Source organism: Drosophila bipectinata, chromosome 3R, assembly GCF_030179905.1.
Source record: "Drosophila bipectinata strain 14024-0381.07 chromosome 3R, DbipHiC1v2, whole genome shotgun sequence".
Lineage (NCBI taxonomy): Eukaryota > Metazoa > Arthropoda > Insecta > Diptera > Drosophilidae > Drosophila > Drosophila bipectinata.
In genome coordinates, this window is record NC_091739.1 from 25,865,472 (window position 1) to 25,876,605 (window position 11,134).

At 36.7% G+C, this 11,134-nt stretch overlaps 3 protein-coding genes across 3 annotated transcripts; 1 reads left to right on the plus strand and 2 right to left on the minus strand.

Annotated features, from left to right (window-relative positions):
- Positions 1-8,071: 8,071 nt before the first annotated feature.
- LOC108121875 (cecropin-C) lies at positions 8,072-8,357 on the plus strand. The gene is made up of 2 exons (XM_017236176.3): positions 8,072-8,179; positions 8,239-8,357. Exons 1-2 carry the CDS (start codon positions 8,081-8,083, stop codon positions 8,329-8,331), a joined length of 192 nt encoding a protein of 63 aa, XP_017091665.2. The 5' UTR covers positions 8,072-8,080; the 3' UTR covers positions 8,332-8,357.
- A 588-nt stretch (positions 8,358-8,945) lies between these two features.
- On the minus strand, positions 8,946-9,331 carry LOC108121760 (cecropin-A2). The gene is made up of 2 exons (XM_017236050.3): positions 9,153-9,331; positions 8,946-9,092 (listed from the first exon to the last, which is right to left on the minus strand). Exons 1-2 carry the CDS (start codon positions 9,249-9,251, stop codon positions 9,000-9,002), a joined length of 192 nt encoding a protein of 63 aa, XP_017091539.2. The 5' UTR covers positions 9,252-9,331; the 3' UTR covers positions 8,946-8,999.
- An 833-nt stretch (positions 9,332-10,164) lies between these two features.
- LOC122321551 (cecropin-C) lies at positions 10,165-10,577 on the minus strand. The gene is made up of 2 exons (XM_043211773.2): positions 10,410-10,577; positions 10,165-10,345 (listed from the first exon to the last, which is right to left on the minus strand). Exons 1-2 carry the CDS (start codon positions 10,506-10,508, stop codon positions 10,253-10,255), a joined length of 192 nt encoding a protein of 63 aa, XP_043067708.1. The 5' UTR covers positions 10,509-10,577; the 3' UTR covers positions 10,165-10,252.
- Between the last annotated feature and the right edge of the window lie 557 nt (positions 10,578-11,134).

An 11,134-nucleotide genomic window follows, 5' to 3' on the forward strand; every position in this document is an offset into this window, starting at 1 on the left:
GAGACAGGCGGGTGAAAGTGTCCTGGCGTGACAGAAATGATTTGGGCGTTGATGTCATCAGCATCAGCATTAAAATTTAGACCGAGCGATTGTAAAAATTAATGATGTTTTTCCGCTAAATAGTTGGGCTGGGAACCAGGGCACATGTGTGACTGAGTGACTTCCTAAGCAGAAAAAAAAGAAAAGAAAATGGAAATCCAGGGGGACTTTTCATATCCGTTTGCAATTTTAAAGCCCCGTGGAAAGTGTTTCTTTAGCTTGACTTTTTCCCTTTTGGCGTTGGCGCGTAAATTGACACGACTTTGCTTTCTTTTCCTCATTTTTTTCTTCCTTTCCACCTCGTTATGCTAATGTCCTATCAGCTTTAAAAAAAATGAAAAAGAGTTTTGATTAATGATGCCAATGGATGAAGAAAAAACCGCCACAGCTGGCTCACCTATCCGGGATTGTTATTAAAAAATATTGTAAGGCCATCCTTGTAACTCTCCACTTACATTCCAAATAAAAAAAAAGGGGAAAGGTTCTGGCCAGGAGAGCTTCAAGTTACGCTACTTTACTCTTCCAATATTTAATCAATGCTAAGAGCAAACAATCGACTATGGAGACCAGAGGCTTAATCAAAAAATCAAACAATTGACATTCAATATGGTCTAATTTTTTTTATGCTGCCATTAAACAAATTATTGGGGAAATGCGGGACGCGAGATGAAAAACCAAAACGAGTCCTGGCAGGCCATTTTCCCCAGAGAGGACCGCAACGACAACATATCAATAAACCAAACAACATCGGCCCAGGACAAACAATGTCCTGTCGAGATGGGAAGTGAAGAGCAAAGAAAGCTGAGCTCTAGATTGGTAATTGAAAAATGCGAATGAAATTCTATCTGGAGCACACGGCACATCGGATAATTGGGGTCGGGTCCATCACGGCGCAGACTCAACTGCACCGGGGTCAGACTGTACCTGCTGCCACTGACAGGGGCATAAAGAGTGGGAATAATTGCGGAAAATTTGGTGTAAAATGAGGCAGAAACTTTGGGAAAAATTCAGACAATTCAGGAAAAGCCACTACAAGATTCACGCATAATTAAGTACACTCAAAAGGTGTCGAAACAAGGCTCTTCCCCTTCAGACACTTAAAGAAATAATCTCCACTTATAAAAAGGATATTGCTCCACTTTTAAAAGGAAAGTTACAATATCTAATAAAACTGTATCGTTTTAAAACTAAACAGATGAAACGTTAGCTTTTAAATGAACTTGACTTTTTTTAATCATTTTTTTTCAGTGTATTATGAAGCAGTCCAGCAAAGAACCAAAAAACAGTACCAGTACAGGACATTCACATTTACATAATGCTATACAGAGATCTGAGGATTTATGTGTGGCACTTGAGTGGTGCAAATTAATTCAAATGAAATGGGTCCAGAACTTAATCCAGGGCTCTATTGTTGTCCGGAATTTCTGGTCACCCCACTAATTTGATGCAATTCCGACACCTAGGAATCGCTATTTCTTTCCTTTGATTTGCGCTAATCGCAAAAGTGTCAGCGACCGGGAATCGCAGGACTGTTTGCTTCATTTCCGCGTTTAATCACCCCTGGCCAGAGAAAAAAAATGGGAAAAAGGAAGTGTCCCCCTTTGTAGTGGCAGATGAAGAGACGAATACCAGACAGACAGACCCATAATTCCTAAGATGCCAGAAATCAGAGCAAAACTAATTTCCCGTTAATGAGGGTCGCTGGTCCTGTTGCGTTTGTTCTCATTTTCGTCCTTTTTTTGGCGGCCCTTGATTAGGAACTTTTGCCACTCACACATGCGTCTCATTAATAATTTTTTTTGGCAGGATCGAGATTAATTTACGCCTCGCCAGAATCTGACGTGTGCCTGTCACACGGAAATGTCTCTATTTTTTCGGCTCAGTGCCTTCTTCCTTTATCCTCATAATAATGCCAGGATGTGGTCGGGGTGGGGCCAAGGATTTTACAGCGAGGAGCTGCTGAGGCGTCAAATTGTTATTAATTGAAAGTCAAAAGTTTTTTGCGTGCGGTGCCAGTTTTAATTGGATTGTTCGTTTATCTCACGGAGAAATTAATTAATGGAAAACGGAAGACGAGATAATAGGAAATGTAATTAAAATATTGTGGTCAGTGGATTCTCTAATATGACAAATTCATAAGCTGGTATTGAACATCAAAAGCCAAAAAACTGATTGAAAGTCTCAAGGCACTTATGGAAATTAATAAATTCATTTCAGTTAGCTTAGAGCTTAAGGGATTTGCCAGGTACAGGTACATAAGTATTTCTGTAGTTATTTCTTCTCTCTTGTTATTTTTTGACAAAATCTTTTAGATTCTTTTTTATTATATCTAATAAAAAATTCCATAAAGTCATTTAGTTGTGACGCATTCAAAAATGGACCCAACACCTCCCCATTTTCATTAAAGTTCATATTCTGGAGTGGAATGCCTGGCATTGTGTCGTATCTATATTTTTCTCTCGCGATCTGATCAGAAAGGATCTCATTGGAAGGCATTGGCGTGGAAGCTGACAACAATTGAAAAGATTTTATTGCCTCCGGAAAGTTATGCGATGGCAGGACCTCTCTCAGTTGAATGGCTGGGCATAATGCAGGCTACAGGATACATACAATAAAAAATGCCTATATGCCCAACAATTTCATTTCGTTTGTCCTGAAAAGGCACCCAAAAGCGCTCCCATTGTTGTTTTGTCTGTTTATTAAATTGTTGCTCCTCAGTACCCATTTCGAAAGGGGTGAGTGGTGTTAGGGGTTAGGATTTTGTGTATGGGAGGGTCACCTTTGTTAATCGTCAAGCTGACAATAAATCTTGCCCATGCCAGGGATTCTCAATTGCGTATGAGATGTAATTCCAGACTAGACATTTTTCATGCTCACATGAAGCTCGTTGTCCTGCCAGATACTCCGATACTCCGAGGATGCTCACTCACACATTTATTTATTTGCGGCATAGACAAAGATACTCTGCGGCAATGGGGAAAAATATTTCATAAATTGAATTGTTTTGCATTGTTGTCACCCGGCGAGTGATGCTTTTATTTCGAATGGCTCTGCAAACCAAATAAAAATCCATCCAATATGAGTCCTCGACCATATCTCCGTGAGTCTGTCTGCTCATGTGTGTATATATCTGTCTATTTGTGTGATTTATAACGCGTTTAGAATGTCGTCTGAGCTCGGAAAATGGAATCATAGCGTCAGACTCGATTGCAGACTTCCCTGATTGCATTGGCGATCTGATGATGAATTGCTACTAGCTGGCAGTGTTGTGCTGGAAAGAGGTAAGCTTAGAGTTTTTTTTTGCTTACAAGGATGTTAATGAAACATTTTCTAGACCACTTCCAGTCTAAAATCAACAAAAAGGTTACAATTTATTGACTGTATGATAGCTGATACCCGGTTTATGCTTCTTAATAAAGGTATAAATATTTTTCATCTCTGACATCTTAGTGGGTTAAAGTCAGAGTAGTTGGGATTCTATGAAGAACTATCTCGACATCGTTAGCTGTCTGAAAGTACTATACAATTACACCTTCTTCACCCAGCTTATGGCATTTTAAATATGATAAATTATAGCCAGGAGTTGGTAAATAAAATCTTTGAAAGGAAAGTGAAACCACATCAGTGGGTAGTAAGTAACACCCCAATGCCACACTGCATTTGACACTTGGCTGGCCACGCCCCCTGCCCCATTACCTCCCACCACACCTAAGAAGTTTAAAAAGCCGTAACTCCTAGGCAGGCGAATTGAATTTAAATTTGCTGATTATGCTCGGGTAGTGCGAATAATGGTTATATTGAGCCATAAAAGAAATTAAGTCAAACATTATTTTTGGCTGAGCACTCCTCCCTTCTCGTAATATTTTAAAACAACTTTCACCACCTTTGAACTCCTCGACACTTTTGGCAAATATTATTGATACATCGGCGGCTTCTCAATGGCTTGTAAACGATTTCTGAAGGGGATTTTAGAGACGGGAGGGGATGTTTTCAAGGGGGCCTTTTCGGCCTAGCAGGGTGCCACACACATATCCTCTACCAACGACGCATATTACACTTTTTTTGAAACAGATTCTCGAGTACTGTTCGAGGGGCTTACGCATGATTTTCTGGGATTTGCTTTATGAAATTTTATAAAAAAAAAATATAAAATTTTACAATCTGCACAACGGGCGGGCCTAAGAGGAAATTATGCCGCGATGAGCGAGTATTCTTTTTATGTAATTTCAAAATGATTATTACTTCGAGGGGGTGTACGGAGTGGGGGGAATGGCGAGAGAAATCAATGCATAAATTACAAAGTACAGCCGGCAGACAAAAGCTGATCTTTATTGTTATTCAAATCATTTGGCAGCTGCTACTGCCGCACCATAAAATCTATCTCGCCGCCACCTTTGCCGTCATTTGAAGTTGGATTTTTTCGAGGCTCGGGAATGATAATGATTGACTGGCAGACAGGACGGTTCTGTTCTGGTCCTTTCGTACTAAGCTGTCAATAATTCAGACCATGTGCTCTGGCTTTTAGCGCTTTTTAGAGCCCAAGGCATCGAAACCGAATCAGCCGATTGGCAGCCCAAGCTGACGATTTCCCAGGCGAGTTGGCCTAATCCGATGGAGATGCCATGTAATTAGGACTCTGTTTTCCGGCGAGACATAAAATGTGGTTTTAAATTTTAAAGAATATTGAAAATATTTTCTACATAGATTTTTAAAAAAATGTACTTACATTTTACTGCGAAAATCTTCTCTAGAATTAAAGGTCCTTCAAACCACTTATCACTTACAAATTTGATTCCCGAATCTCATTAATTTTGCATTCATTTTTAATCGAATCCTACTTCAATTTCATTACCCCTACTCCGTTTGTTTTCCTTTCGCGAAACTTGTGAAATAATTTCCACAAGGAGCTCCGATAATTTAATGTAAACTTTGCGGTCACGTGGCGCGACCTACGCTCATGTAAGTAAATCAAAGCAAATTACCAGCCAAACATGCAACTACACACACATGGGCCAGGGGCAACTTTCCCATTTCAACTTCAACCCGAACTCCGCCCTGGAAAAGGTTCACAAGTGTTTTGACATTTAAACGCGTTGTGGGCCCGAAATGACCACCAACAAGAGGTGGACCCAGAGCACAAGGTCTATGGCCCAGGGGAGCCCTTACACTTGTGCCCGGAGTTACGGATTCTCTGGAAAAACTGTGGGAAATCCAAACGAGGGCTCAGTCACCCTGGGAAAGTGTAATCATCTTCACATCGCAAATAAAAAAACAACTAGACACATATGCACATGTAAATTATAGGGATGTTAATGCGAATGTTATTTCAAAGTCATAAGTATTTATAATTAAATAGGTTATCCTGCAGGTTCGGCGATTGCTGATGTCGTGAGAATATTCTTTTTACTAACTTGACTCTTTAAACTTCCTAAAAAGCCCCTAAGTCTGAAGTAAAATCCCCTTTAAGAATAGACAAATTTTAATGAACTGTTTAATCAGCTGCTAATACACATGTGAAATATAATTAGATTGAAAGTCTACAAATACAATCTATTTAATAAGATGTGACTTGATATTTGTTCCCTGGCATTCGGAAGGTAACATTTAGTTACCTTTCCATCCAACAAAATTATGTTTTAGAAAACTTAAGCTATAGATTAAAACCCACATGAAACTCCACACAACTGTACCTGATCTGTAAGAGGAGTAAATCCCATGGATAGCAGGGGCTCGGCTTTCACTCACATCGGCATATAATAACAACCACCACGAAAATGTAACTTTAATTTCAACCATAAAAAACCAACAACGAGGAGGGCCTGACAATGGACTCGAGCTGAAAAGACAACAAATGAATTAAATCAGCAAGGGAAGCTAAAACACACACACACTGAGGGGATGGGGGTGTAGGATTTTTGGTGAATGGGTGGGGGACTAACGAATAGAATAGGAAGCTCCGAGGATGATGTGCGACTTGCCAGGATATGCCACTAATTTCCTTAACAAGTAAAAACGCTTTATTCATCTTGGGCCTTGACTTTGCCTCCACTTCCGTTTCCCTCCGGTTCTGTTGGCTGGTGGCTTAGCCCTGGTTGTTGCTCCTTTCCGGTTCTGTTGCCCTTGCAAAATGTAAATAAAATCGCTTGAATTAACCGCTGAGTGACAGCTACAAGTGGCAGCCACAGACAGACAAAAGGAGGGAGCGAGTTCTGTGTCATAACTTCCAGGACTCTTCCCAAGAACTATGTCCAAGGAGGCGTAAGTGATATAAATGGTTTGAGGTATATGCTTAAAAGTATTTGGCTAAAATGGTATTAAACATCTTAAAGAGATATACATAAACTGATTAGAAGTTTCTTGTACATCGGATATGATACAGTATATTTGGTTTATATGTATACTATACAGTGCAGTGTAAGTTTTCTTAAACTAGGATCGGAAATGACTTTAAATTTGTCATGAGAAATGTACTTTACCACCTAAATGACTCAAATATAGCCGCAGTTTATAGGCTTTTCCGCAATCTAAAAGATTCAACCTGGAGACAATGGACTTTTAAAAATGTTTGAGCATCTTGGACTCTGTAGATAGTAAACGAATCAGTCAGGGGACTTTTCTGCCAGGGGCTTACCCTCCAGTCAGGGAGCGGAACTGAAATTGATAAACGAGAGCCGCTGATAAAGAAGCCGCAACAAAAAGCAATATAAAATAGTCTGACAAACAGAGAAAGATCACCGATCCCAGGTGTGCCCCTTCCTTGAGATCGATGGATCACTTGAATCATAATATTGACACGTCACCAGTAATGGGATCTACTTGAGCGTGAAACCCCTTTGTAAGCAAAGAATTTTCTGTTCTTTTTCTTTTAAATACATATATATTCACCCACGAGGTATTTCATTCACAAAACTTAGTCGTAGTACAAGTTGTGATACCCTTTATGAGCTTAGGGTATATATTTTTTAATGGCTACACTATTGCTAGAATTTATTATTGAAAAAAAGGAACTGAAATGTAAACATTTTCCATACCTATTGTCAAGAGTTGTATTACAAAATTAATAGTTTAATCTAGTTCGAGGTATAGTCTATGTGTCAGATGTTTTTTCTTAATTGATTCTACGTCCATTCAACCCGTTGAGTAATCCAAGCTTTTTGCTTTTTTTTCTCTCTAGGTCAAACTTGTTTGCTGATTAATTCTCTCGCTTGCCGGTCGGATGTTTGGCGTTATTTCCCGGTCTTTTTTGGATTATACATTTAAGTAGTTTTAATGGGATTAAAAAGCTTTGTTTCTAAGAAACGGCTTTCTTGGGGAGTTTATATTACAGGAAATATATAGCATTCCTTGAATATTTTCGATTCTTTTTTGTTAGATGATCTTCATCAAAATTTAAACCTATCCGAAACTCTATATTGCTAAAGTTAATTTTATTTTTGTAAATAAATTCTGAAGTAGTTGAGAAGCGTAAATTTCCTCTTTAAAAATTTTGATAAGCTACATATGTACATACATACATATATACAGAAAAAGCATCTGGTGATGCAGATAAGCCATAGTCGGTGATTTTTCTATAACAAATCTTTAGAAAAAGTCCACATGGTAAGCTGAGCCAAAAAAAACTTGAGGGCTTGTCGTTTTTAATTAATTTAGAAACCCTCCAATGGGGAAGAACAAATATTTCTGGACAAATTTATATAGTTTTGCTAAAAGTATGGATTTCTTAATTTAAAACTAACTAAAATTAAACTTTTAAGAAGTATAATTTATAAAGTTTGTGAATAAAATATAATTCACATATAAAGTTCATAGCATTAGGTCCATCTTTTTTAAATCTAAATTCTTCTGACATTCTTTCGTTGTCTTGAAAAATCCCCGACTTGGCAGTATCTGCATCTCTTTGAGCTGCGCTTCAAAAGATTCTGCTATATAAGCTCCGGCTTAATGAAGTACAATCATCAGTCGCACAGATCAAGCTGCATACGACAATTGCCAATAACATCAGCTAGTTTTGCTTTCTAAAATAAGTAAATAAGTTTCCGTCATGAACTTCAACAAGATCTTCGTCTTCGTCGCCCTCATCCTGGCCATTAGCTTGGGTCAGACCAACGCCGGATGGCTGAAAAAGCTGGGAAAAAGAATTGTAAGTTTACCTATATATTTTATAGATTTATTGATTACAACGAAGACTTGGTTTGACAGGAACGCATTGGCCAACACACTCGGGATGCCACCATCCAGGTCCTTGGAATTGCCCAGCAAGCCGCTACTGTGGCAGCTACTGCCCGGGGTTGAAAATCTATTATTTTGATTTTGCTATTTAAAAATGTATTTATTTATTTTAAGATTAAAATATAAGACAATAAATTAAAAAAAAAAAAAAATTATTTTAATTGTTTTTATCTTATTATACTCTGAAGCAATTATGGAGTTTTGTAGCAAAAGACAAGGTTCTGGTCTTAGGGTCTAGACGAATATTTAAATAGTGGGTCAACTTCGATGAACAAGTATTTAATGAGAAAAGCTTATTTTGGGATTTTGAGTACTTTCAATGCTTCTCTAAAAGATTTAAATGTTTACAATATTTCAAAGTAAAAATAAAATTAGGAAATTGAAATTATGTTAGTGAAGCTTTACTTGTTCATAAACGTTTGAAAGCTTACGAGATAGAAAAACGACAACTAATAATATTATTAGCTCATTGTTATACAAGTTTTATATTTTAAGTCAGCTTTTATATTTCAAAAAATAATATATTTTTTTGTTCATCTTTACAATTCTTATGCTAATTCTGATTCTAATGTTAATTCTGATTCTAATGCTTGGCGCAATTTTTGTGTAAAAAAATATATAAACTTTTTAAATATTTTGAAAGTTATTTATTTTTTATTTCTTAGGAATGAATTGTACAATAGGTTAGGCTCAAATAAATAATTTAAAGTTAGTTTTAAAGATTCAAAATTTCATCCCCTAGCAGTTGCTGCGACATTGGCGGCCTGTTGAGCGATTCCCAGACCCTGGATAGTGGCATCTCGAGTGTGCTGTCCAACACGTTCCTATAGAAAGGATTCTGAGTTAGCTTAAGTTGAAAATTATATCACTTTTGTTCCACTTACAATTTTCTTGCCAAGCTTTTTGAGCCAACCAGCTTCCGACTGTCCCAGGCTAATGGCCATGATGAGAGCCACAAATACGAAGATCAGGTTGAAGTTCATGTTGGTATTTCTGGATTAATCCTGGTATATGGGATGTGCAATTGTAGGATGATATTGCTTCTGCAACGTTAATTGAGAGACTGATGATTGTGATACGTGGGGCATGAGCTTTTATAGGCGAACTGACAGCTGGAAAGGCTTTGCCAGATAAGGCCTGAATGGGGATTTTTGGTGTAAAAAGTACACGAGAGGAATCAAATCTTCGTGGACACCTATAGCGGTTTTTATTTTAGGGGGTTTTCGAGTTTTGACAGAAGTAATTTGGGATTTACATAAACTAATAGGATCGGTAGCTAAGGTTAAAGGCATGAATATCATTTTAAAACAAATACTTTATTATTCTATAAATAAATATCTTTGTTTCTTAAATCATAATTTGAAACATGGTTTACCTGACTTCGAAGAGAAGCTGTATCAGCAAAAACCTTTGATTCAAAAAATTAAGTCCGTAAATATATCCTTAAGCTCATCTTAATTCATAAGGGTAAAAAACTGGGATCGAATAGGCTTTATAGGGTTGCGGCAAATCGAAGTTAGGAAGAAAGGTATCTTCAAAACAACAATAAAATCGTATAAAATGATTTTTACAATGAACATATGTATTTTTAATGTCAAATAATAATTGGTTTTTTATGGAATTGAAAATTACCCAACTTGGTAATCAATTCAATACTATGGAATAATCTTTGGAGCCTAACTTTCTGAAGTACATACACTTAATTAATTAATTAATCGGCTCTTTGGAATAGAAAAGACAATATTGAAATCTGACTGGGTTTCGAATATGGAAATTATTTTAAATTCAGACTGTTCTATTAAATATACTTTTATAAAATTCTGGATAAGTCATTGTTTATTTGATTTCGATTATAATAAAAAACTAAAAACCATAAAAATGTTTTTTTAGTTAAAAAGATTTATTTTCTTAGCCATATATAGTACAATCATTGATATATAAATAAATATATTAATATAAGGTTGTTAACTTTAGTGTTTAGGTATTATCCTCTGGCAGTAGCTGCAACATTAGCGGCCTGTTGGGCGATTCCCAGACCCTGAATGGTGGCATCCCGAGTGTGCTGGCCAACGCGTTCCTGTTAATTAAGTAAATATTTTAGTGTTTTGCTCGAGTTATATTTATTGGTAAAGAAAACTAACGATTTTCTTGCCAAGCTTCTTCAACCATCCAGCTTCGGATTGTCCCAAGCAAACAGCCAGGATGAGGGCAACAAATACGAAGATCTTGTTGAAGTTCATTGTAAAGATGTTTGTTTATTGTTATTAGTTAAAATAAACGGGAGAAGCTGATGCTTTTGCGGTTACAGACAAATCTGATAGATTGATGTCTGATCAGCCAGACGCAAGCGCTTTTATAGGCGAATCCACAATTTGAGAAACGCTGGCGATAAGATTTCCGAAGGGGGTTTTGCTGTAAAAAATCACACACTGCAGAATTGAATCAGATTATGGAAGGTAATGTCCGCCTTGCACGAAGAAAGCAAGACAATGAATAGATTACGGGAATTACAAAGAATATAAAATAAACAAACATGAATAAATTATGACTACTACAGTACCTTTAACTAAAATCCTAAACAGCTAAATTAAATATTAATTTATTGAAACTAACTCAAAATATATGTACATCTCTTAATATATATATTTATATTATGAATTATATATGTACAGTGAGACATATATATGACATGTGATATATGACAGTGAGAATATATACTTATATATTTATTGTAAAAGAAAATAAGTTAAAGTTAAAGTTTAGGTAATAAAATATAGCGGTAAAAACATTATGAAGTGAAAGCTTATTACCCATAATAAACAAATGGGCTAAAAAGGGAAAAAAAATCACGTACATCTGAATCATC

What these genes read in the sequence shown, in the direction of transcription:
- LOC108121875 (XM_017236176.3), top strand. Translation starts at nt 8,081, where the DNA reads ATGAACTTCAACAAGATCTTCGTCTTCGTCGCCCTCATCCTGGCCATT. An exon ending in AAAAGCTGGGAAAAAGAATT is followed by an intron (nt 8,180 to 8,238) that starts GTAAGTTTACCT and finishes TTGGTTTGACAG; the next exon opens with GAACGCATTGGCCAACACAC.
- LOC108121760 (XM_017236050.3), bottom strand. Translation starts at nt 9,251, where the DNA reads ATGAACTTCAACCTGATCTTCGTATTTGTGGCTCTCATCATGGCCATT. An exon ending in AAAAGCTTGGCAAGAAAATT is followed by an intron (nt 9,093 to 9,152) that starts GTAAGTGGAACA and finishes TCCTTTCTATAG; the next exon opens with GAACGTGTTGGACAGCACAC.
- LOC122321551 (XM_043211773.2), bottom strand. Translation starts at nt 10,508, where the DNA reads ATGAACTTCAACAAGATCTTCGTATTTGTTGCCCTCATCCTGGCTGTT. An exon ending in AGAAGCTTGGCAAGAAAATC is followed by an intron (nt 10,346 to 10,409) that starts GTTAGTTTTCTT and finishes CTTAATTAACAG; the next exon opens with GAACGCGTTGGCCAGCACAC.